The sequence below is a fragment of the Rattus norvegicus genome, chromosome 1, assembly GCF_036323735.1.
Source record: "Rattus norvegicus strain BN/NHsdMcwi chromosome 1, GRCr8, whole genome shotgun sequence".
Taxonomy (NCBI): domain Eukaryota; kingdom Metazoa; phylum Chordata; class Mammalia; order Rodentia; family Muridae; genus Rattus; species Rattus norvegicus.
In genome coordinates this window covers 246640803-246668592 of record NC_086019.1, presented here as the reverse complement: position 1 = coordinate 246668592, position 27790 = coordinate 246640803, and the positions used below count along the sequence as shown (strand labels likewise).

Genomic DNA, 27790 nt, shown 5'->3' with positions numbered 1-27790 from the left:
GAGAAACTTGAAGCAATCCCACTAAAATCAGGGACTAGACAAGGCTGCCCACTCTCTCCCTACTTATTCAATATAGTTCTTGAAGTTCGAGCCAGAGCAATCAGACAACAAAAGGAGATCAAGGGGATACAGATCGGAAAAGAAGAGGTCAAAATATCACTATTTGCAGATGATATGATAGTATATTTAAGTGATCCCAAAAGGTCCACCAGAGAACTACTAAAGCTGATAAACAACCTCAGCAAAGTGGCTGGGTATAAAATTAACTCAAATAAATCAGTTGCCTTCCTCTATACAAAAGAGAAACATGCCAAGAAAGAAATAAGGGAAACGACACCCTTCATAATAGACCCAAATAATATAAAGTACCTCGGTGTGACTTTAACCAAGCAAGTAAAAGATCTGTACAATAAGAACTTCAAGACACTGAGGAAAGAAATTGAAGTAGACCTCAGAAGATGGAAATATCTCCCATGCTCATGGATTGGCAGGATTAATACAGTAAAAATGGCCATTTTACCAAAAGCAATCTACAGATTCAATGCAATCCCCATCAAAATACCAATCCAATTCTTCAAAGAGTTAGACAGAACAATTTGCAAATTCATCTGGAATAACAAAAAACCCAGGATAGCTAAAGCTATCCTCAACAATAAAAGGACTTCAGGGGGAATCACTATCCCTGAACTCAAGCAGTATCACAGAGCAATAGTGATAAAAACTGCATGGTATTGGTACAGAGACAGACAGATAGACCAATGGAATAGAATTGAAGACCCAGAAATGAACCCACACACCTATGGTCACTTGATTTTTGACAAAGGAGCCAAAACCATCCAATGGAAAAAAGATTCCATTTTCAGCAAATGGTGCTGGTTCAACTGGAGGTCAACATGTAGAAGAATGCAGATCGATCCATGCTTATCACCCTGTACAAAGCTTAAGTCCAAGTGGATCAAGGACCTCCACATCAAACCAGACACACTCAAACTAATAGAAGAAAAACTAGGGAAGCATCTGGAACACATGGGCACTAGAAAAAATTTCCTGAACAAAACACCAATGGCTTATGCTCTAAGATCAAGAATCGACAAATGGGATCTCATAAAACTGCAAAGCTTCTGTAAGGCAAAGGACACTGTGGTTAGGACAAAACGGCAACCAACACATTGGGAAAAGATCTTTACCAATCCTACAACAGATAGAGGCCTTATATCCAAAATATACAAAGAACTCAAGAAGTTAGACCGCAGGGAAACAAATAACCCTATTAAAAAATGGGGTTCAGAGCTAAACAAAGAATTCACAGCTGAGGAATGCCGAATGGCTGAGAAACACCTAAAGAAATGTTCAACATCTTTAGTCATAAGGAAAATGCAAATCAAAACAACCCTGAGATTTCACCTCACACCAGTGAGAATGGCTAAGATCAAAAACTCAGGTGACAGCAGATGCTGGCGAGGATGTGGAGAAAGGGGAATACTCCTCCATTGTTGGTGGGATTGCAGACTGGTAAAACCATTCTGGAAATCAGTCTGGAGGTTCCTCAGAAAATTGGACATTGAACTGCCTGAGGATCCAGCTATACCTCTCTTGGGCATATACCCAAAAGATGCCTCAACATATAAAAGAGACACGTGCTCCACTATGTTCATCGCAGCCTTATTTATAATAACCAGAAAATGGAAAGAACCCAGATGCCCTTCAATAGAGGAATGGATACAGAAAATGTGGTACATCTACACAATGGAATATTACTCAGCTATCAAAAACAACGAGTTTATGAAATTCGTAGGCAAATGGTTGGAACTGGAAAATATCATCCTGAGTGAGCTATCCCAATCACAGAAAGACATACATGGTATGCACTCATTGATAAGTGGCTATTAGCCCAAATGCTTGAATTACCCTAGATCCCTAGAACAAACGAAATTCAAGACGGATGATCAAAATGTGAATGCTTCACTCCTTCTTTAAATGAGGAAAAAGAATACCCTTGGCAGGGAAGGGAGAGGCAAAGATTAAAACAGAGACTGAAGGAACAGCCATTTTGAGCCTGCCCCACCGGTGGCCCATACATATACAGCCACCCAATTGGACAAGATGGATGAAGCAAAGAAGTGCAGACCGACAGGAGCCGGATGTAGATCGCTCCTGAGAGACACAGCCAGAATACAGCAAATACAGAGGCGAATGCCAGCAGCAAACCACCGAACTGAGAATAGGTCCCCCGTTGAAGGAATCAGAGAAAGAACTGGAAGAGCTTGAAGGGGCTCGAGACCCCAAAAGTACAACAATATCAAGCAACCAGAGCTTCCAGGGACTAAGCCACTACCTAAATACTATACATGGACTGACCCTGGACTCTGACCCCATAGGTAGCAATGAATATCCTAGTAAGAGCACCAGTGGAAGGGGAAGCCCTGGGTCCTGCTAAGACTGAACCCCCACTGAACTAGACTATGGGGGGAGGGCGGCAATGGGGGGAGGGTTGGGAGGGGGACACCCATAAGGAAGGGGAGGAGGGAGGGGGATGTTTGCCCGGAAACCGGGAAAGGGAATAACACTTGAAATGTATATAAGAAATACTCAAGTTAATAATAATAAAAAAAAAAGCAAAGCAAGAAAACCCTATAGGCAAAATGAGAATAATGTCAAATAAACCACACTTTATATTATGGAGAGTTTGCAAACCTATCTTCTGAAATTAAATATTCTTTCTCAAAAAAAAATGTAAAAGTACTCAACATTTAAAAGCACTCTTTTTTTATCACTTGATGCCTGGACAATCTAATTCCATGTTCGCTCATACTAAAATAAGTGTCAATGCTCAGATGGCGATTTCAGCAACACCTGTAAGCCTTTTTCTGTGCAGCTTACCTTCAGGAATAAAAGAGAAAATCCATAGTGAGGACCCAAAGTTAATTCTATCATTACCACAAGTGTGGAGACTGTGTAGTACCGAAGCTGCACAAAGCATGGGCATCTGTTAAGAGAACAGTTTCACCCTGAGGCATTCTTGGTCCCAGGCACAGAATAAAAGTCAATTTGAATAGTATCAAATATGTTTAGTTCTCTTATTTCCTGTGTTTTGCCTCATCTATGGATATTTTATTTTAATAAAACATCAGTTATTTAGGGAGCTTCAATGCCAAAAGATAATAAATACACATCTTTAAAATGCTGCATGATTTGGTGGATGGTGTCATATACCCTTTTCCAGAGACTTAGCAAAAAATATGGAAAGAGCAATAAAATAAAGAAAAGAAGTATACATAGTTTTTGCAATTTTCCAAATGTTATTTTAATATGTAAAGACCCAAAGTTCTCTAATTCACCATAGAAATTGCTTTTTCTTCAATTTCTCATGGGGATAGAAATGAACCTTCACAGGATTCTAACTTTACAATCATTAATCAATTACAAGGCCATTTGGGCAAGTCCTGAAAATGTAAATGAAAATAAGATTACACAGACTTTATATGCTATAGTTATGAATATATGTATATAAATATACCTATTTGCATGTACCAATTAATAAAAGAATGGCCATTGATTGTATAAAAGAAAAGTAGGAGTGTATGGGAGGGTTTGGAAAGAGAAAAGTGAAAGAGGAATATATTATGATCTCAAAATAATAATTATGTAATTATAATCTCAAAATGAAAAAAAATTTTAAAAGAGTTATATTCACCTTTCCTTGCAACGTAAAAGAGGAGCATAAGCATACTTACACTGGTTAAGGATTGGGTGATGTTCTTCACATTTAGCTGAAAGATATTGCCAATAATTGGGAGAGGAATAGGGCCTGGGGGGAGCTTTCCTCTCCCAGAACTCTGTCTCCAGATTGACAGGAGAATAAGACAGGTGAGAGTGAGCACCAGCAACATGACCAGATCCATTGAGTTTCTCTTTATTGACACAGCTCTGCCAGGAAGCATAGAGCTTTTATCATGTGGCTGCTGAATCAATATTGCATAATTGACTAATCAGCTACCTGCTGATCTTTTTCTTTTACATGAACTTTATCCTAGGGACAATAACAAAAATAAGCTCTTCTTCGTTCTTAAACATCTCATGATATAACTCAAACTGTGTACTTATCTGCTTGACCTTCCCAAGGTTAGAAGTATATGCATGAGCCACCATGCCCAAGTTTAACTGTATATTTAACTGTGTGTATAATTGAAATATTTGTTACCTCAGACATTTACACAAGCATTCTCAATAACTGTAACTTTATAAATATTTAATACCCCATTTTTCATTGGGTTGTTTGGTTCTTTGATGGTTAGCTTTTTGAGTTCTTTATAGATTTTGGATATTAGCCCTCTATCAGAGGTCAAGTTAGTGAAATAATTTTCCTTAATTTGTCGGCTGCTGATATTCCCTATTGACTATGTCCTTTGCCTTACAGAAGCTTTCAAATTTTGCGAGGTCCCGTTTATCAATTCTTGATCTTAGAGTATGAGCAATTAGAGTTCAATTTAGGAAATTTCCCCTTTTCCTGTGAGTTCAAGAAACTTTCCCACTTCCTCTTCTATTAAAATCAGTGTCCCAAACTGGGATCCAGCTCAAGGAGAGGCCCCAAGGACTGACAATATTACTGAGGCTATGGAGTGTTCACAAAAATGGACCTATCATGAATGCTCTCTGAAAGACCCAACAAGCAGCTGAAAGAGAAAGATGTAGATATTCATATCCAACATATGGACAGAAGCTACCAGCCCCTGTGGTTGAATTAGGGAAATCTAGAAGAGGCTGAGGATGAGGGCAACCCTTTAGGAAGACCAGCAGTCTCAATTAACCTGGACCTCCGAGAGCTCTCATAAACTGAACCTCCAACCAGGCAGCAGATACCAGCTGATATGGGGCTCCCAACACATCTACAGCAGAGGACTGCTCAGGCCGTGTTCAGTCAGAGAATATGCACCTAACCCTCAAGAGACCAGAAACCTCAAGGATTTAAGAAGTCTGATGGGGTGGCGGTGGGGAAATCCTCGTGGAAATAGGGAGTTTGTTGAAGTGGGGGAGATATGGGATTGGAACAGTCAGAGGGTGGACCCAGAGGGAAACATATTCTAGAGTGTTAAATAAAGATAATAAATAAATTTTTAAAAAGTATTTAAAAGACTAGTGCAGAATTCTATCAGACTTCATAGAAGACATCATACCAATACTGTCTATACTATTCCACAAAATAGAAACAGACAGAGCACTATCAGTTTTCTTCTATGAAGCCACAACTACTCTTAAACCAAAACCAAAGACTCAACAAAGAAAGAGAACTTCAGACCAATTTCCCTTATGAATATCGACTGACAAATACACAATAAATTTTTGCAATCCAAATCCAAGAACACATTAAAATGATCATCTATAATGATCAAGTAGCTCCATCCCAGGGGTGCAGGGATCGTTTAATATACAGAAATCCATCAATGTAATCCACTATATAAACAAACTCAAAGATAAGAACCACATCATCATTTCATTACATGCAGAAAAAGCATTTGACAAAATTCAGCACCCCTTCATGACAAAAGCCCTGGAAAGATCAGAAATTCAAGGCCCGAACTAAGCATAGTAAAAGCAACACACAGCAAAACAGTAGGTAACACTAAAATCAATGAAGAGTAATATGAAGCAATTCCACTAAAATCAGGGACTACATGAGACTGCCCACTCTCTCCCTATTTATTCAATGTAGTATGCAAAGTTTTAGCCATAGCAATCAGACACAGAAAGGAGGTCAAAGTGATACAAATTGGAAGGGAAGAAGTCAAATATGACTATTTGCAGATGATATGATAGTATACTAAAGTGACCCCAAAAGTTCTACCAAAGAACTATTAACCAGCTAAAAAATTCAACAAAATGTCTAGAGATAAAATTAACTCAAACAAATGAGTAGACTCCTTCTACTCAAAGGATAAACAGGCTGAGAAAGAAATTAGGGAAATGGCACCCTTTATGATAGTCTCAAATAAATAAATAAAATATCTTGATATGACGTTAACTAAGCAAGTGAAAGATCTGTATGACAAGAACTTCAAGTCTCTGAAGAAAGAAATTAAAGAATATCTCAGAAGACGGACAGATCTCTCATGCTCATGGATTGGCAGGATTGATTTAGTAAAAATGGCCATTTTGCCAAAAGCAATCAACAGATTCAATGCAATCCCCATCAAATTTCCAACTCGATTCTTCATAGAAAGAACAATTTGCAAATTCCTTTGGAATAAGAAGAAACAGGATAGAGAAAAATATCCTCAACAATAAAAGAACTTCTCGGGGAGTCACCATCCCTAACCTCAAGCAGTATTACAGAGCAATAGTCATAAAAACTGTTATTGGTACAGAGACAGGCAGATTATATCAATGGAATAGAATTGAAGACCCAGAAATAACCCCACAGACCCATGGTCACATGATCTTTGTCAAAGGAGCTAAAATAATCCAATGGAAAAAAGATAGCATTTTCAAACAATGGTGCTGATTCAACTGGAGGTCAGCATGTAGAAGAATGTGGATTGATCCATTCTTATCACCCTGTACAAAGCACAAGTTCAAATGGATCAACAACCTCCACATCAAACCAGATACACTTAAACTAATAGAAGAAAAAGTGAGGAAGATGCTCGAACACATAGGCATTGGAGAAAACTTCATGAACAAAACACCAACAGCTTACGCTTTAAGAACCAGAATAGACAAATGAGACCTCAAAAAACTGCAAAGTTTTGTAAGGAAAAAGACACCGGCATTAGGACAAAACGGCAATCAACAGATTGGGAAAAGATCTTTATCAATCCTCCATCTAATGGAGGGTTAATATCCAAAATATACAAAGAACTCAAGAAGTTAGACTCCAGATAGCCAAATAACCCTATTAAAAGTGGGGTACAGAGTTAAACAACGAATTCTAAGCTGAGGAATATCGAATGGCTGTGAAGCATGTAAAGAAATAACATCTTTAGTTATCGGAGAAATGCAAATCAAAACAACTCTCAGATTCCACCTCATACCAGTCAGAATGAATAAGATAAAAATCTCAGGTGACAGCAGATGTTTGCAAGGATGTGGAGAGAGAGAAACACTCCTCCATTGTTGGTGAGATTGAAAACTGGTAGAACTATTCTGGAAATCAGTCTGGATGTTCCTCAGAAAACTGGACATTCCACTACCTGAGGACCCAGTTATACCTCTCCTGGGAATATACCCAAATGGTACTCCAACATACAACAAAGAAACATGCTCCTATATGTTCATAGCAGCCTAATTTCCAATATCCAGAAGATGGAAAGAACCCAGATGCCCTTCAACAGAGGAATGGATTCAAAAAATGTGGTACATTTACACAAAGGAGTACTACTAATCAATCAAAAATAATGACTGGGGTTGGGGATTTAGCTCAGCGGTAGAGCACTTGCCTAGCAAGCGCAAGGCCCTGGGTTCGGTCCCCAGCTCTGAAAAAAAGAAAAAAAATAATGACTTCATGGAATTCATAGGCAAATGGAATGAACTAGAAAATATCATCCTGAGTAAGGTAACCCAATCACAGAAAAACACACATGGTGGGCATTCATTGATAAGTCTGCATTAGTCCCAAACTCGAATTACCCAAGATGCAATTCACAGACCACATGAAGCTCAAGAAGTAGCATGACCAAAATACGGGTGCTTTCACTCCTTAAAATGAAGGAAAAATATCCATAGGAAGGGTTATGGAGGCAAAGTTTAGAGCAGAAACTGAAGGATCAGCCATTCAGACCCTGCCGACATGTGGCATATATAGCCACCAAAACTAGATAAGATGTATGGAGCTAAGAAGTGCATGCTAACAGGTATCAGATATAGATCTCTCCTGAGAGACACAACAGGAGCATGTCAAATACAGAGATAAACGTTAGCAGCAAACCACTGAGCTGAGAATGGGACACAATTTGGGGGAATTAGAGAAAGGATCGAAAGAGCTGAAGGGACTTGCAATGCCATAACAACAGCAATGCCAACCAACCAGATCTTCTGGGGACTAAACCACTACCCAAAAACTATACATGGACTGACCCAGGTATCCAACTACATATGTAGCAGAGAATAGTCTTGTTGGGGCACCAGTGGAAGGGGCAACCCTTGGTCCTGCCTAAGTTGGACCCATAGTGCAGGGTAATTTCAGGGGGATTGTAGTGGTCCATATGGGGGGGGCACTTTTATGGGAGATGCTAAGGGGCTAGGAGTCTTATGGACATGAAACCAGGAAAGGAAATAACATTTGAAATGTAAATAAAGAAATATATCCAATAAAAAATACTGATAAATACAACTAAGTAAAAAAGTGCGCCTAGTGTTACTCAGACATCTTGAATAAAAGATCATAAAATACAATCCATGGAAAATACTTTTTATTTGTCCTAATGGTGAAAAGACAAAGAGAAGTACTGTCAGTATCACACAGTTCATAGAAAAAAATGAATTCAGTGAGATTTTCTTATGGCCATAGTTACTCACTGTAGTTTTGTTACAACTTCTTATTTAAAATAGATTCTTATCTAATATCATACATCCAGGCCTCTCATCCCTCTACTTCTCCTTGTTTCTTCCATCTCCCTTCTCTCCGCAGTATTACTCCTCTCGCTGCTCGGTTTTCTGTTCAGAAAAGTGCAGGCCTTCTAGGGATGACAGTCATATGGCGCAAATCATGATACCGTAAAAATATACAAGAGCCCTTATTTGATACTAGAAAAGACAACACAGTAGGAAGGAAAAAAGTTTCAAGTTCAGGCAAAACAGCTACACCCTCTGTTAGGCAGTCCACAAAATCACCAAAGTACAGCTGTATACCTATATGACTACATAAAAAAGTATTGGGATTGCTGCCTTCACATCATTCTAGAAGAGAAACTAGCTCAGTATAACTGACCACAGAAACATTTGATATCTGAGCAGAAAATACTTGCAGAACTGTGAGTAACTGAATATATTGTCTCCCCAAGAAAAAGTGTTTTCTATTTTTTATTATTGTCTAAATTATAGTTAATAATGATGTGATGAAATATCATAACCAAAAGCAAATTAAGGAGGAAAGTCTTTAAATGGTTTACAATTCTACAGGATGGTTCATAATTGGAGGAAGTCAAAATAAGAACTCAAGCAGGGTGGGTTCAGGAAGTAGAGACTGATACAGAAGTCATGGAGAGATGACTTTACTGGTTTGTTTCCCAAGGCTTGTTCATCCTGCTTTCCCCTAAAACACAGAAACACCATCCCATAGATGGCCCCACCCATCATGAGCTGGGTCCTCTTCAATCAATCACTAATTAAAAATATATCTATAGCCAGAACTGAGAGAGACATTTTATCAATTGAGGTTCACTTTTTCAAAATGACTCTAGCTTGTTTCAACTTGACATAAAACTGTCATCATAACTCTGTAATTGATAAGAAAAAATTACTATACAATAAATAATGAAAGTTGAAAACAGTGCAGTTTCCTCTGGCTTTAATATATCATAGGTAATTGAGAATGTTAGGAATCATAGTTTAAAATGACCAAACCATTCAGAATGGGATCATAAAAATTAAAATATTAATGGAATGATATATGTTATTCTAATTATAATGGCAAAGCTCACGCAGTGGCATCCTTGTAGAGGTGACATCATACTTGTTCTAAATTGGCTAAAAAGATATTGCTAAGCTCTCTTATCACAGAAAATTGTCTTTTAAAACTGTTATACAGTATTTCATAAATCATATTATACATATTCTGTGTATTTTCTTAAAATGCTCACTTCAGTATTTCATTTGATTTTCTCTACTTTCTTTGTCTAAGCCAAAATTATTTCCACCAGGGATTAAAAGGTAAGTCTTGGAGATCCTGTTCTTTTCCTAGGCAGACAGAGACAGGTAGTTGAGCCAGGATGTGAGTCCTTATCTTGCCCTTTTTTTTTCTCCACATAGACATTCAGTTCTATTGCATCTACCAACCTTTACTGACTGTGTACTGTGATTCAATATCAACCTTATTAAATCCTATTTAAAACAAACATGAACTTAGTTAATAATTACATCATAATACTTGACATTGAGATCAAAAAAGTTTGATCCTTATCTTTCAAATCTAGTTAATAATTAGATCATTGTTTTCTGACATGGAGGTCAGAAAAGTTCTATGTTAATATTCTTTAGACTTTTGGTGACCAAAAGTCATCTTGTGTAAGTTAAGCAGAATTTGCTGCCTGACTCACATTGAACTAAAATCCCAAAGAAACAAAGTTACATTTACTAGACATAAGCTAGACTAAAAAGCATAAAACTTTATATTTGATTTTATATTGGAAATTAGTAAGCTCTTAAATTGATGTGATCCTTATGGCCTCAATGCCCAGGATACTAGCTGAAGTCAGAGCCTATGGAATAGTTAGAGAAATATGTCTTAACCTGTTTTATTTCCCACTAGAATCATTGTGGGTAGCTGATAAAACCTTGAGCTACAAAACACAATCTGAAGTATCTGTACATAGGCAGCATGACCTAACCTTGGTCCTTTCCCTTTACTAAACTTGTCTCTGGACTGGTCTAAACTATAGTTTCAGGATGGGATATGACAAACAGCATTGGTTTTCAAAGGGATGCCCATACTATCCTTCTTCCCACATCAGGAAGCACAATGAAGAGTAATTGTCTTCATAGGAAAGACACAAAAGAAGGTGTCTTATAGGTACCCATAAAAGGAGACTGCTCAGACATAGGTTTAAGCCAACAGTAAGTCTATTAGCCAGCTGGTAACAGCATTGGTTTTTCTGGATCTCAATGTAGCCCTGAGCATTTCTTATGATGAACTTTTAAGCACAAATACCATACTCTATGCTAACATACTTCAGTTAAAAATATGATTAGTTAGAAGCTGAACTACAGAAGCCAAAAAGTAAGAATAATACATTGGGAGACTTTCCCAGAACTGGACTTTCATGACTAAGGGGTTTTTTTTGTTTTTAGTTTTTCAGTTTTTGTTTTGTTTGTTTTGTTTTCATTTTGGCAAGTAGTATTGGCTGTGCTCTGAGTTTTATGTCCTAAGGGTACGTTCATCATGAAGTCAGTTGTAGTAAGCTGTAGGGGTCTCCATTGAACAAACAGACAAATTTTATTTGTATACACACAAATATGAAAGGGTTTCATGCCAGCTTCCCCCACATCACCCTGGCTTAAATCTGAAGGATAATAAAAGCATGTTCCTCATGTGCATCAATTATTACCATCCCGGCTTTAAAAATGATGGACCCCAACCCCAGAGCTCTCTAATAAATCACCTGAGGGTAAATTGGTGTCATCTATGTTTCTCAATTTGCTAGGCAAAAGTATGCTTTTGTTACAGTAGATCCATACACATGTGGGCTACAGCCCAAATAAGTGAAAAGTCAAAACAGCTAATTCACCATATGCTCTCTACCTTTGCCATCATGACATTCCTCAACAGATAAAACCTGATAATCTCCCTGACTTCACTAGCTCTCAATTCAAAACCTTCTGCACATGTTGGGAAATTGTTCACCATACAGGGATTTCCCTCAAGGAATAGTAGAAAAAGTACATCAAACCCTTGAAATCCAATTTCAAAAACAAAAGACAACCACATACCCCCTAATGTACAATTAATAATAGCTCTGTCTACACTAAACAAATTTAACATTTACAAAAACTCCAAACACCCTCCTATCTTCCTCCACTGACACACACCAAATTTATCTCCCCCTGCCATAATATATGGACATGGTCCTTTGGATGGAATTTGGAAGGGACCAGACCCTCAACTTAAACTGGGTGTGGTTGACTTATGTTTTCCCACCGGATCAACTAAGCCTATCTTGGTTCCTAACAGAAATGCCTGACACCACCCCATCAACCAAGAATATGGCAGATCAAGTGCAAAGGAGGAGGAGGAGGAGGAGGAGGAGGAGGAGGAGGAGGAGGAGGAGGAGGAGGAGGAGGAGGAAGAGGAGGAGGAGGAGGAAGAGGAGGAGGAGGAAGAATTCTCTCCAAGAGATTCTGCCACTAGATGCTGCCCTGGCAACACACCACAGTCACTTCCTACCCAGTAGCCCCAACCTGTCCACTGCATTTTACCTGCTATCCTAGCCCCCTGCCAGTGCTTCACCACTTTGTGCCAACCATAGCAGAAGCTTCAAATACAATTCCACTCCCTACTTGTGCTAGCCTTTCAGCAACATAATAGCAGTGAAAGAAAGTGGCTACCTTGACATGGCTCCCTATTCCCCCTCAAAGAGTGTAATGGTTTGTTTGCTTCAGCTGTCCCCCACCCCCACAGATCTCCATGGATGTCTTCTGGTATACAGATCATCATGTCTGATTTATTTCTTCATGTTCTATAGCTCAAGCATGTGATATATTTAGGTCTTCAATGTTATTGATACATCATGGTATTCCCTGCATTCCCATCTCCCACTTAGCAGTAATATTTTGCCTGGCTCATGTTGCTCTATTGGCAGCACACCAAAGTTCTAGAACAAAGAGAAATAAATTCACTCAAAAGGAGTAGAATGCAGGAAATAATGAAAAAATAAGGTATAAAACTAAACAGAGAATTCACAAAAGAGGAATCTCGAATACCTGAGAATCACTTAAAGAAATGATCAAAGTCCTCAGTGATCAGGAAAATGCAAATCAAAATGACCCCATGATTCCACCTTAGCCCATCAAAATGGCTAAGATCAAAAATTCACATTACAGCACATGTTGGCAAGGTTGTGGAGAAAAGGAACCTTCCTCAACTGCTGGTGGGATTGCAAACTGGTGCAACCACTCTGGAAATCAGTTTGCAGGTTCCTCAGAAAATTGGAAATATATATATACCTGAAGACCCACTATACCTCTCCTGGGCATATACCCAGAAAATGCCCCACCATGCTACAGGAGTATGTGTTCCACTTGTTCATAGTGGCTTTATTTGTAACAGTCAGAAGCTGTAAACAACCCACATGTCCCACGATGGAAGAATGGATAGGGAAAACATGATTCATTTGCGTAAGAAAATACTATTTATCTATTGACAACAAGGACATCCTGAGTTTTGCCAGCAGATGGATGGAACTAGAAAATGTCATCCTAAGTGAGGTAACTCTGACCCAAAGTGGCATGCATGGCAGGTACTCACTAATATGTGCATATTAGCCAAAAAAGTACAGAATACCCAGGATACAGTCCATAGAATTCAAGGAAGCTAACAAGTCAAAGGACACAAGTGAGGATGCCTCAATCCACTTGACAGGGAGAAGAAAGCAATCATGGGGCGCAGAAGGAAGAAGGGACTAGGGTGGGAAAGAAGACAGGCAAAAGAGGAAACATTATCTGGTATTGGGGGTAAACAGGACTAAAGCCCTGAGGATCAGCTGAAAAAAGTGAAAACAGGCAACCTTGGGAGATAGGTTGTAGATGAACCCTCTACAAGGTACCAGAGACCTGGGAGGTGAGAGATTCTCAGGACACAAAGGGAGGGACTCCAGAAGAAATGCCCTCAGAAAATTGGACATAGTACCAAATGAGGACCCAGCTATACACTCCTGGACATACACCTGAAAGATGCTCCAACATATAACAAGGACATATGCTCCACTATGTTCATATCAGCCTTATTTCTAATAGCCAAAGAATGGAAACAAACCAAATGTCCTTCAACAGAAAAATGGATACAGAAAATGTTGGTACACTTACAAAATGGAGTACTACACCACCATTTAAAACAATGAAACTCACAAAACTATAAAATGTCATCCTAAGTGAGGTAACACAATCACAAAAGAACACACATGGTATGTATTCATTGATATGTGGACATTAGTACAAAAGCTCAGAATACCGACCATAAGCTCAGAATAACTCAGAGACCATAAGAATCTGAAGAAGAAGAAAGACCAAAGTGTGGATGCTTCAGTCCTACATCGAAAGGGCAGCAAAGTAACAACAGGAGGTATAAGTGGGAGGGACATAGGAGGAAGAGAGGAGGGGTAGAGGCAAAAGAAGGGGGCAGGATCAGATGTGGAAGGAGACAGGGGAGATGTTCAGATGGTCAAGAAATTGAACAGAGGTGTGTAGTGATGAAAGACGGGGAACAGGGGGAAGCCAACAGAAAGACCCAGATGCCAGGAAAGCAAAGGCTCCCAGGACCCAACAGGAATGATATTAGCTGAAATACCCAACAAAGGGGAGGGGGAACCTGTAGAGACCATATCCAGAGGTTAGGCACAGCCCCTGGTTGGTGATGGGGCCATTCACCCTTCAAAAATTTAACCCTGAATTTCTCCTGGCTAAAGGAAATAGAAGGAGAAAGAATGGAGCAGAGACTGAAAGACATACCAACCAGAGACTGACACACATGGGAGTTTGAGAAAGGACTGAGATAGCCGAGGGGAGTTGCAACCCCATAGGAAGAATAACAATATAAACCAACCAGACACCCAGAGCTCCCAGGGAATAAACCACGAACCGAAGAATAGGCATGGAAGGACCCAGGGTTCCAGCTGCAGAAGTAGCAGAGGACAGAGTTATTTGGCATCCATGGGAGGGGAGGCCCTTGGTCCTTTGAAGGCTTGATGCCCCAGTGTAGGGAAATGCTAAGGCAGTGATGTGGAGTGAGTGGGTGTGTAGGGGAGCCACCTCATGCAAGCAGGAGGATAGGGTGGTGTAGGGTGCTTTTGGAGGGGAAATTGGGAAGGAGGATAACATTTGAAATATAAATAAATAAATTGATAAATTAAATTTTAAAAAAAGTAATGCCCTACAGTCAGGAGAGGAAACTGGTAGAAAGACAGATTGTCAAGTGAAGGAATGGGGTTGACATCCCACAGTCAAAAACTCTGACCCAGATTTTTCCTGTCTGAAAGAATTGCAGGGACAAAAATGGAGAAGAGACTGAAGGTAAGGAGGTCCAGTGACAGGCCCAAATTGGGATCCAATTCAAGGCTCAGCAAGCAGCTGAAAGAATCAGATGCAGATACTTATAGGAAACTAATGGACAGAAGCTACTGACCCTTGTGGTTGAATTAGGGTAAAACTAGTAGAAGGTAAGGAGAAGGGTGACCCCATAGGAAGACCAGCAGTCTTCCTGGATCCCCAAGATCTCTCAGACCATGTGCCACCAACCAGGAAGCATACACCAGCTGACATGAGGCCCCCAACACATCTACAGCAGAGAACTACCTGCTCTGACCTCAGTGAGAGAAGATGCACCTAACCCTTCAGAGAATTGAGGCCCCAGGAAGTGGGAAGGTCTGGTGGCCTAGTGCTGGTGGGGACAACCTTTTGTAGACAAGGGTGGTGAGGAAGAATAAGATGAAGAACAATCAGAAGGCGAACTGAGAGAGGAATAAAGACTGGACCATAAAAATAAAGAATAGAACAAAAAACATAAAAATTAAAATAAAATAAAATCTCATTTCTGTTTGAAAAATGCTTAAGGCACAAAATGATAATTACAAATGAATACTTTCTTACACAATGTATTGAATAAATAATAAATGAAATCACACAATGGCATGAATTTGGAAAAGCAGGGAAAAACAAAAAAATACAAAGTTTATCAGTCACAATAACTTATACTTTATGGCATGATTTGGGTCAGTTTCCATCTCTGCTGCACTTAATATTGTCTTTCTACTCGGTTTTGTTTATTTTATGTGCTAAGATAAATGGCAATGTGTTCTAATTAACCAATTCTCCTTATGTGTTCCTGAATCCATATTGTATTTTCACACACCCAATAACTATTCAAGTTAGTGTTCAAATGACACTGAACTGAGTGTTTACAAAGCTCTGGCAAATATTTAAGTATTCAGTGAATGAGAAAATACTTGAAAAATGAAATAAATGAGTATATATCAACGCTTTACCTGCATCCACTTAATTAGGTCATAATCAATAAAGTCATGAGGATTTGTAACATCCAGTGATTCTTGATGTTCTTTTATTTTCTTCAGAATGTAGTTTCTAGTATGATACACATTTTTTAGCTAATGTCATATGACTTCCCAGACAATAATCAATGAAAACAGGGAAAGAACTGCAGAACTACAAGGAAAAACACCAAGAATTTATTAAATGCATAAGGTATAATAAAGAAGTACATACATACTATAATCTAGCAAGCCTGATTTTGATTTATAGTCCCATGAATGGTTTATTTTCACCTTGAAAAAGAGTTGCTCCATTTTATACATAATAAAATTATATATAAATTCTATGTAGTAGAAAAATTGAGGAAGAAAATCCTGCCCATATAATCCTGGTTCACAGTGAATTTTTTCAAATTCAGTAATAATTCAATTTTGCCTACAAATTTTAAATATCATATGATATTAAGTAATGTAATCCTTACACTTTGGATGCTAGTACATGCTAAAATAGGGTAAATAATTTACTGCAGAAAGCTTTTCAATCATCCAATCTCTGACATGAAGTGAGAACGTGGAATTGTGTGCGCCTCTAAAGATTCCTTGACAAAAAGTACACACCATTATTTACTTCTTTGTGGTCCATATCTACTATATAGGCAGAGAGCTGGAGATGCTAATTCATCACAGGGAAAGATTGTGAAGATATTCATGATCCACCATTCATATTATCATTTCTTCCTGTTCCCTTGTCATGGAGGATCCAAAATAAAGCAGCAAACATTTCAGTGGTTTCAGTGCTTCCCGTATCATTATCCAAAATATCTTTAGAAGAATATTTTCTGTCTACACTGTTATTTATGCCAAATACAGAAATGGGTAGGTTTTAACTATTGATAGTACAAGAACTTGTGAGTAGTTCAAAAATGTTCTTCTATGAGTGACTGAATATCTTTCTAAAAATCAATGGATTAATTTGTAGAAAAACCTCTCTGTGTGTCAAATAAAAATAACATCACATAGGAAGATAAGCAGCTTGAGCTTTCTTGGCATTTGTGCTTTATTTATCTGTTGGTTTAGCGAAGGACATAGACCTCTCTTCCAGAGGTCCCATTCATACTACTCTAGGCAGGGCATGGGTACCATTACATCACTATTAGTCCCCTTGTAATTTGATCTGTGAAAAAGAATAGTCATAACTTTGCTTTCAGGAGGAGATGAATTTTCTTCACCTATATCCAGGGACTGCTCACAATCTTGATGTTCTCATTGAGTTTTTCCATCAAGCTAAGAAAATCTTGATCTTTATAATCAAAACAATTCTGGAAAATAATGGAGCAGATGACATTGCAAGGAGCACAGCCCAAGATGAAGGTAGGGTCACAGGGTGAGCCTGAGGAATGGGAAACAATTGTAATATGTTATTAAAATATACCAAGAGGGCACTTTATCTTTGTTAATGGGTAAAATCCCTGGAGAAATTTTAAACTTCACCAAAATATGATTGCCAGTCTTCATTTTATTTTGGAGAAAGTACTTAAAGACAAGTTTCTTCATAATTTAAGCAGATAACTTGACTGTTCTATGAAATGTATTTCAGGGTTGAGTAGCATTCACATAGTAATTGAAGATCTGTTCATCACCTAAGCCAAAACAGAGAATACAGAGAGAAATGGTTTACACAACAGAAGACAGATATGTAATATAATTAGCAAAAATGAGATGTTGGTAATGAAAACAATTCAAGGTTACTTAAACAAGTCATTTTATTAAGTTCTTTGTGTTTGAAGATTAATACTGTCATGTGTAAATTCTTAAAGCATACAAATCATAATAAAATGAAATTATGATAAGTTTTCAAATCATGACGAAATTCTATTAAATACAGCTAAGGAATGAAAATATACTTTGACTCATAAGTACCCAGGACTATGAAAATGAGCATTCAAGACACATTGCCACATCAGTGAAGTTGGGGAGATGAAAGTAGTTCAAGAAAATGAAAAAAATAACATCTGGTTTGGAATCTTTAAATGTAGATGAAGTCACTGCCACCATTTTCAATAGCAATTGATCTGTGGTAAAAACGACTAGCAATAAATAAGGTATGTTTGTTCTAAGGATGTAAGTTATTAGAAAATTAAAATAAATGCTGTGTTCATGATACCTGATTCAAAAGCAACAGAGAAAACATCATTTTGAATAGAATAATACCAGTAGATCCATTGGACTCTAACCTGTATCAGGATGGAAAAGTCAAAACAGGAAAGTATGATCACCATTGGTTTTCCTCAGTTCCTACACAAGGCACTGTGTTTCCTCTTGAACACGGTCCTCAATGCTCTCTTTCCCCATACCCAAATTCTGCAAGGTCATGAGTGTAAAGCGTCTTATTTCTTTCCATCTATTTCCATGGCTAAAAGCAATTCCTGAACAAATGGGAATAGAAACTACAATGTGATCCCAGGAAGAAGGAGAGCATTGGCGAAGACACAACCCTAGAGAGGCATAGTCTGAGCCCCAGGATCAAGTCTGGCCTTTGCTGTCTATCTTCTTCCTCACTGTGAATGCTACCCAGATCACTCATAAACATGTACACTTACCAAGGCCTTTATTAATTTTTTCAGCTACTGGGAAGCTTCCTCTTTTAGTAAACTCCTCTCCGTGATCAATCAAGCCTTCTTTTGTTGCTGCATATCCATGCAATATCACAATGAGCTTCATGCCAAAGTACAGAGTGAACACAGAGCCATTCACTTTTGAGAACTGGAAATTGAAAAGCATAATAATGGGTAATTGTTACTTTTCAGTGTTGTCACAATGTGATGACCCAGACAGTTGAAATTTAGATTACAATAAAGAGTCACATCAAAATATTCAGCAAGTCTCTTGATCATGTTTCAGTAAGTACTTGAAGCAAGAGTTTTCCAAATTCATTTTGGGGATGAATTGCTCATGAATAAAAGACTCTATCCCATGGGCAGTCACCAAATGCTGACACTATTACTGATGCTATGTTGTGCTTACAGACAGAAACCTAGCATTTCTTTCCAATGAGAGGCTCTACAAGCCGCTGACTGAAAAGGATATATATTTACAGTTCAACATTGGACTATAAGAAGGGTAAAGAAGAGTGGGAGGATTGAAGAAACTGAAGGGGATAGCAACCCCACAGGAAGACAAAGAGTGTTAACTAACCTGGACCACTGGGAGTTTCCAGAGAATAAGCCACAAACTAAAGAGCATACACAAACTTGTACAAGGCTTCTCACACATGTATAGCAGAGGACTAAACATGGCTTCTGGCTTTAGTGGGAAAGGATGAGACTAAGTCTACAGAGACTTTATATACCAGGAAAGGGGGATGACTAAGTCACCCTCTCGGAAACAAAAGAGAAAGGGAATGAAGAAGAACTCTTCAAGGGAGTAATAGGCAACATTTGGGAGGTAAATAATTTCATAATAATAATAATAATAATAATAATAATAATAATAATAAACTAAAAATCTAAGAGTACTCAACATTTAAAAATACTCTTTTTTATCACTTGATACCTGGACAATCTAATTCCATGTTCACTCATAATAAAATAAGTATCAATGCTCAGATGACGGTTTCAGCAACACCTATAAGGCTTTTCCTGTGCAGCTTAGCCCCAGGAAGAAGAGAGAAAATCCATAGTGGGGACCCTAAGTTCATTCTATCATTACTAGAGATGTGGAGATGGTGCACCACTGAAGCAGCACACAGCATGGGCATCTGCTAAGAGAACAGATTCACCCTGAGGCATTCATGGTCCCAGGCACAGAAGAAAAGTCAATTTGGATAGTATCAAATATGTTTAGTTCTCTTATTTCCTGTGTTTTGCGTCATCTACGGATAGTTTCTTTTAATAAAACATCAGCTATTTAGAGAACTTCAGCACCAAATGCTAATAAATACAGAGATTTAAAGTGCTGCCTGACTTGGTGGATGGTATCATGTGTCCCTTTCCAGAGACTTAGCAAAAAATATGGAAACAGAAATAAAATAAAGATGAGAAGTATACATAGTTTTTGCAATTTTCCAAATGTCATTATAATACGTAAATACCCAAAGTTCTCTAATTCACCATAGAAATTGCTTTTTCTTCAATTTCTGATGGGGATAAAAAATGACCTTTACAGGTTTTTAGCTTTACAATTATTGATTACAATGCCGTTTGGGCAAGTCCTGAAAATGTACACAAAAATAATGTTATACAGACTTTACAGCTTATATTTAGGAATATATATATATAAATATATCTATATGCATGTAACAACAATAATAAGAGAATGGCCATGGATTATATAAAAGAACAAGAAGGAGTATATGGGAAGGATTGGAAAGAGAAAAGAGGAAGAATATATTATAATCTCAAAATAATAACTATGTAATTATAATCTCAAAATGAAAAGAAATTTTTAAAAGAGTTATATTTACCTTTCTTTGCAAGGTACTAGAGGAGCATACTTACACTGGTTAAGGATTGGGTGATGTTCTTCAAATCTAGATGAAAGAAATTGCCAATAATTGGGAGAGGAGTAGGGCCTGAGGAAGCTTTCCTCTCCCAGAACTCTGTCTCCAGATAGACAGGAGAATGAGACAGGAGAGAGTGAGCACCAGCAACATGACCAGATCCATTGAGTTTCTCTTTACTGACACAGCTCTGATCAGGTAGCTTAGAGCTTTTATCATGTGGCTACAGAATCAATATGGCATAATTGACTAATCAGCTAGCTTCTGATCTGTAATCTGTCTTTTACATGGACTTTATTCTAGTGACAATAACAAAAATAAGCTGTTCTTCATGCTTTAATATCTCATGATATACCTCAAACTATCTACTCATCTGCTTTAGCTTCCCAAGGTTAGAAGTGTATACATGAGCCACCATGCCCAAGTTTAACGGCATACTTAACTGTGTATTTAACTTCAAATATTTGTTATCTTAAACATTTACACAAGCATTCTCAATAAGTGTAGATTTATACACATTTAATACACCATTTTTTGATTGGGTTTTTTGGGTTCTTTGGTGGTTAGCTTCTTGAATTCTTTATAGATTGTGTATATTAGCCCTCTATCAGATGTCAAGTTAGTGAAGTTTCTTTCCCCAATCTGTAGGTTTCTGATTTTCCCTGTTGACTATGTCCTTTGCCTTACAGAAGCTTTCCTTCTGTTTTGTGAGGTCAATTCTTGATCTTAGAGTATAAGTCATTGGAGTTCAATTTAGGAAAATTCCCCCTATGCCAATAAGTTCAAGAACCTTTCTCACTTTCTCTTCTATTAAATTCAGTGTCCCAAAGTGGGATCTAGCTCAAGGGGAGGCCTCAAGGCCTGACCCTATTACTGAGGCCATGGAATGTTCACAAAAACCGACCTATCATGACTGCACTCTGAAAGATCCAAAAAGGAGCTGAAAGAGTAAGATTCAAATATTTATACCCAACAAATGGACAAAAGCTGCTGGTCCCTGTGGTTGAATTAGAGAATGCTAGTAGAGGTTGAGGAGGAGGGTAACCCTGTAGGAAGACCAGCAGTCTCAATTAAACTGGACCTCCAAGATCTCTCACACACTGAACTGCCAACCAGACAGCATACACCAGCTGATATGGGGCTCCCAACACATATACAGCAAAGGATTGCTGGCTCTGTGTTCAGTCAGAGAAGATTCACCTAAGCATCATAAGACTGGAAGCCTCAAGGATTTAAGAGGTCTTGTGAAGTGGTTGGTGTGGAAATCTTCTTGGAAATGGTGAGGTTGTTGAGGTGGAAGAGATATGGAATGTGGAACAGTCAGAGGGTGGACCCAGAGGGAAACATAATCTGGCATGTAAATCAAAAAGAATAAATAATTTTTTAAAAAAAGTATTTAAAAGACTGAAGAATACAACTAAGTAAATAAAGTATGTCTAGTGTTACTCAGACATCTTTAATAAGAGGTTATGTATTATCCCGTCCTATAATACAAGTCATGGAAAATAAAGACTTGTTATTTGTTCTAATGGTGAAAAGACAAACAGAAGAACTGTCAGTATCACAAAATTTATATAAAAAATGAATTCAATGAGATTTTCTTATGGCCATAGTTATTCTCTGTAGTTTTATTATACCTTTTTATTTAAAATAGATTCTCGTCTAATATCGTACATCCATGCCTCTCATGCCTCTACTTCTGCATTTTCCACCTACCTCTCCTCTTCCCCCAGATTTACTCCCCCACTTTTTTCTGTTCAGAAACGTGCAGGCCTTCAAGAGATGACAGTCAAATGGGGCAAATAAGGATACAGTAAATCAACACAAGGGCCCTCATATTGAGACTGGGTAAGACAACAGAGTTGAAAGGAAAAGAGATTCAAGATCAGGCAAAAGAGCCATCACATCAGTTAGGAGTTCCACAAAATCACCACTCTATCAGCTATATGACTATGTAAGAAAAGTATTGCGATTGCACCCTTCACATCACTCTAGAAGTAAAACTAGCTCAGTATAACTGACCACAGAAACATCTGATAACTAAGCAGAAAGTACTTGAGGAACTGTGAGTCCTTGAATATATTGTCTCCCCAAGAAAAGGTGTTTTGTATTTTTTTATTCTTGTCTAAATTAGAGTTAATAGTGCTGTGATGAAATATCATAACCAAAAGCAAATTAGAGAGTAAAGACTTTAATTGGTTTACAATTCCACATCATGGTTCATCGTTGGAAGAGGTCAAAACAAGAACTCAGGCAGGGTAGGGTTCAGGAAGTATAGTTTGATACAGAAGTCATGGAAGGGTGCCTCTTACTGCCTTGTTTCCCAAGGCTTGCTCATCCTGCTTTCTCCTAAAACACAGGAACACCCTCCTGTGTTGGCCCCACCCATCAGGAGATGGGTTCTATTCAATCAATAACTAATTAAAACTATATCTATAGCCAGTTCTTAGGGAGACATTTTATCAATTGAGGTTCACTTTTTCAAAATGACACTAGCTTGTGTCAACTTGACATAAAACTGTCATCATAATTCTGTAATTGATAAGAATAAAAATTACTACATAATAAATAATGAGGTTGAAGACAGAGTAGTTTCCTCTGACTTTAATAAATTGTAGGTACTCAAGGATGTTACAAATCATAGTTTAAAATGACCAGACTATTCAGAAGAGAATCATAAAAATTCAAATATTAAGTGGAATGATATGTGTTATTCTAATTATTATTTTCTTCCAACTTTATTAAATTGGGTAGTTCTTCTTTATATTTCTTTTTTTTTATTAACTTGAGTATTTCTTATATACATTTCGAATGTTATTCCCTTTCCCGGTTTCCGGGCAAACATCCCCCTCCCCCCTCCCCTTCCTTATGGGTGTTCCCCTCCCAACCCTCCCCCCATTGCCGCCCTCCCCGCATAGACTAGTTCACTGGGGGTTCAGTCTTAGCAGGACCCAGGGCTTCCCCTTCCACTGGTGCTCTTACTAGGATATTCATTGCTACATATGGGGTCAGAGTCCAGGGTCAGTCCATGTATAGTCTTTAGGTAGTGGCTTAGTCCCTGGAAGCTCTGATTGCTTGGCATTGTTGTACTTTTGGGGTCTCGAGCCCCTTCAAGCTTTTCCAGTTCTTTCTCTGATTCCTTCAACAGGGGACCTATTCTCAGTTCAGTGGTTTGCTGCTGGCATTCGCCTCTGTATTTGCTGTATTCTGGCTGTGTCTCTCAGGAGCGATCTACATCCGGCTCCTGTCGGTCTGCACTTCTTTGCTTCATCCATCTTGTCTAATTGGGTGGCTGTATATGTATGGGCCACATGTGGGGCAGGCTCTGAATGGGTGTTCCTTCAGTCTCTGTTTTAATCTATGCCTCTCCCTTTCCTGCCAAGGGTATTCTTTTTCCTCATTTAAAGAAGGAGTGAAGCATTCACATTTTGATCATCCGTCTTGAGTTTCGTTTGTTCTAGGGATCTAGGGTAATTCAAGCATTTGGGCTAATAGCCACTTATCAATGAGTGCATACCATGTATGTCTTTCTGTGATTGGGTTAGCTCACTCAGGATGATATTTTCCAGTTCCAACCATTTGCCTACGAATTTCATAAACTCGTTGTTTTTGATAGCTGAGTAATATTCCATTGTGTAGATGTACCACATTTTCTGTATCCATTCCTCTGTTGAAGGGCATCTGGGTTCTTTCAATTTTCTGGCTATTATAAATAAGGCTGCGATGAACATAGTGGAGCACGTGTCTCTTTTATATGTTGAGGCATCTTTTGGGTATATGCCCAAGAGAGGTATAGCTGGATCCTCAGGCAGTTCAATGTCCAATTTTCTGAGGAACCTCCAGACTGATTTCCAGAATGGTTTTACCAGTCTGCAATCCCACCAACAATGGAGGAGTGTTCCTCTTTCTCCACATCCTCGCCAGCATCTGCTGTCACCAGAGTTTTTGATCTTAGCCATTCTCACTGGTATGAGGTGAAATCTCAGGGTTGTTTTGATTTGCATTTCCCTTATGACTAAAGATGTTGAACATTTCTTTAGGTGTTTCTCAGCCATTCGGCATTCCTCAGCTGTGAATTCTTTGTTTAGCTCTGAACCCCATTTTTAATAGGGTTATTTGTTTCCCTGCGGTCTAACTTCTTGAGTTCTTTGTATATTTTGGATATAAGGCCTCTATCTGTTGTAGGATTGGTAAAGATCTTTTCCCAATCTGTTGGTTGCCGTTTTGTCCTAACCACAGTGTCCTTTGCCTTACAGAAGCTTTGCAGTTTTATGAGATCCCAGTTGTCGATTCTTGATCTTAGAGCATAAGCCATTGGTGTTTTGTTCAGGAAATTTTTTCCAGTGCCTATGTGACCCAGATGCTTCCCTAGTTTTTCTTCTATTAGTTTGAGTGTGTCTGGTTTGATGTGGAGGTCCTTGATCCACTTGGACTTAAGCTTTGTACAGGGTGATAAGCATGGATCGATCTGCATTCTTCTACATGTTGCCCTCCAGTTGAACCAGCACCATTTGCTGAAAATGCTATCTTTTTTTCATTGGATGGTTTTGGCTCCTTTGTCAAAAATCAAGTGACCATAGGTGTGTGGGTTCATTTCTGGGTCTTCAATTCTATTCCATTGGTCTATCTGTCTGTCTCTGTACCAATACCATGCAGTTTTTATCACTATTGCTCTGTAATACTCCTTGAGTTCAGGGATAGTGATTCCCCCTGAAGTCCTTTTATTGTTGAGGACAGTTTTAGCTATCCTGGGTTTTTTGTTATTCCAGATGAATTTGCAAATTGTTCTGTCTAACTCTTTGAAGAATTGGATTGGTATTTTGATGGGGATTGCATTGAATCTGTAGATTGCTTTTGGTAAAATGGCCATTTTTACTATATTAATCCTGCCAATCCATGAGCATGGGAGATCTTTCCATCTTCTGAGGTCTTCTTCAATTTCTTTCCTCAGTGTCTTGAAGTTCTTATTGTACAGATCTTTTACTTGCTTGGTTAAAGTCACACCGAGGTACTTTATATTATTTGGGTCTATTATGAAGGGTGTCGTTTCCCTAATTTCTTTCTCGGCTTGTTTCTCTTTTGTATAGAGGAAGGCAACTGATTTATTTGAGTTAATTTTATACCCAGCCACTTTGCTGAAGTTGTTTATCAGCTTTAGTAGTTCTCTGGTGGAACTTTTGGGATCACTTAAATATACTATCATGTCATCTGCAAATAGTGATATTTTGACCTCGTCTTTTCCGATCTGTATCCCCTTGATCTCCTTTTGTTGTCTGATTGCTCTGGCTAGAACTTCAAGAACTATATTGAATAAGTAGGGAGAGAGTGGGCAGCCTTGTCTAGTCCCTGATTTTAGTGGTATTGCTTCAAGTTTCTCTCCATTTAGTTTAATGTTAGCAACTGGTTTGCTGTATATGGCTTTTACTATGTTTATGTATGGGCCTTGAATTCCTATTCTTTCCAGGACTTTTATCATGAAGGGGTGTTGAATTTTGTCAAATGCTTTCTCAGCATCTAATGAAATGATCATGTGGTTCTGTTCTTTCAGTTTGTTTATATAATGGATCACGTTGATGGTTTTCCGTATATTAAACAATCCCTGCATGCCTGGGATGAAGCCTACTTGATCATGGTGGATGATTGTTTTGATGTGCTCTTGAATTCGGTTTGCCAGAATTTTATTGAATATTTTTGCGTCGATATTCATAAGGGAAATTGGTCTGAAGTTCTCTTTCTTTGTTGTGTCTTTGTGTGGTTTAGGTATAAGAGTAATTGTGGCTTCATAGAAGGAATTCGGTAGGGCTCCATCTGTTTCAATTTTGTGGAATAGTTTGGATAATATTGGTATGAGGTCTTCTATGAAGGTTTGATAGAATTCTGCACTAAACCTGTCTGGACCTGGGCTCTTTTTGGTTGGGAGACCTTTAATGACTGCTTCTATTTCCTTAGGAGTTATGGGTTGTTTAACTGGTTTATCTGTTCCTGATTTAACTTCGATACCTGGTATCTGTCTAGGAAATTGTCCCTTTCCTGAAGATTTTCAAATTTTGTTGAATATAGGTTTGTATAGTAAGATCTGATGATTTTTTGAATTTCCTCTGAATCTGTAGTTATGTCTCCCTTTTCATTTCTGATTTTGTTAATTTGGACGCACTCTCTGTGTCCTCTCGTTAGTCTGGCTAAGGGTTTATCTATCCTGTTGATTTTCTCAAAGAACCAACTTTTGGTTCTGTTGATTCTTTCTATGGTCCTTTTTGTTTCTACTTGGTTGATTTCAGCTCTGAGTTTGATTATTTCCTGCCTTCTACTCCTCCTGGGTGTATTTGCTTCTTTTTGTTCTAGAGCTTTTAGGTGTGCTGTAAAGCTGCTGACATATGCTCTTTCCCGTTCCTTTCTGCAGGCACTCAGCGCTATGAGTTTTCCTCTTAGCACAGCTTTCATTGTGTCCCATAAGTTTGGGTATGTTGTATCTTCATTTTCATTAAATTCTAAAAAGTTTTTAATTTCTTTCTTTATTTCTTCCTTGACCAGGTTATCATTGAGTAGAGCATTGTTCAATTTCCATGTATATGTGGGCATTCTTCCCTTACTGTTATTGAAGACCAGTTTTAGGCCGTGGTGGTCCGATAACACGCATGGGATTATTTCTATCTTTCTGTACCTGTTGAGGCCCGTTTTTTGACCAATTATATGGTCAATTTTGGAGAAAGTACCATGAGGAGCTGAGAAGAAGGTATATCCTTTTGCTTTAGGATAGAATGTTCTATAAATATCCGTTAAGTCCGTTTGGCTCATGACTTCTCTTAGTCTGTCGACATCACTGTTTAATTTCTGTTTCCATGATCTGTCCATTGATGAGAGTGGGGTGTTGAAATCTCCCACTATTATTGTGTGAGGTGCAATGTGTGTTTTGAGCTTTAGTAAGGTTTCTTTTACGTATGTAGGTGCCCTTGTATTTGGGGCATAGATATTTAGGATTGAGAGTTCATCTTGGTGGATTTTTCCTTTGATGAATATGAAGTGTCCTTTCTTATCTTTTTTGATGACTTTTAGTTGAAAATTGATTTTATTTGATATTAGAATGGCTACTCCAGCTTGCTTCCCCTGGCCATTTGCTTGGAAAGTTGTTTTCCAGCCTTTCACTCTGAGGTAGTGTCTGTCTTTGTCTCTGAGGTGTGTTTCCTGTAGGCAGCAGAATGCAGGGTCCTCGTTGCATATCCAGTTTGTTAATCTATGTCTTTTTATTGGGGAGTTGAGGCCATTGATATTGAGAGATATTAAGGAATAGTGATTATTGTTTCCCTTTATATTCATATTTGTATGTGAGGTTATGTTTGTGTGCTTTCATTCTCTTTGTTTTGTTGCCAAGACGATTAGTTTCTTG

General features: G+C 38.3%; 1 protein-coding gene across 4 annotated transcripts in view; it reads right to left on the bottom strand.

Moving 5' to 3' along the window:
* The window catches only part of LOC120093077 (cytochrome P450 2C6), a 38288-nt gene extending 34355 nt beyond the window's left edge, over positions 1 to 3933 (bottom strand). For 2 of the 4 annotated variants that reach the window (XM_008759615.4, XM_039101415.2), the window contains exon 1: positions 3735 to 3931. In XM_008759615.4, the coding sequence (XP_008757837.3) occupies positions 3735 to 3902 (168 nt within the window). In that variant the 5' untranslated portion in view covers positions 3903 to 3931. Of the gene's footprint in view, positions 1 to 2880; positions 2987 to 3734 lie in introns of all 4 variants that reach the window. The other 2 variants (XM_039101411.2, XM_039101413.2) reach the window with 2 other exon arrangements.
* Between the last annotated feature and the right edge of the window lie 23857 nt (positions 3934 to 27790).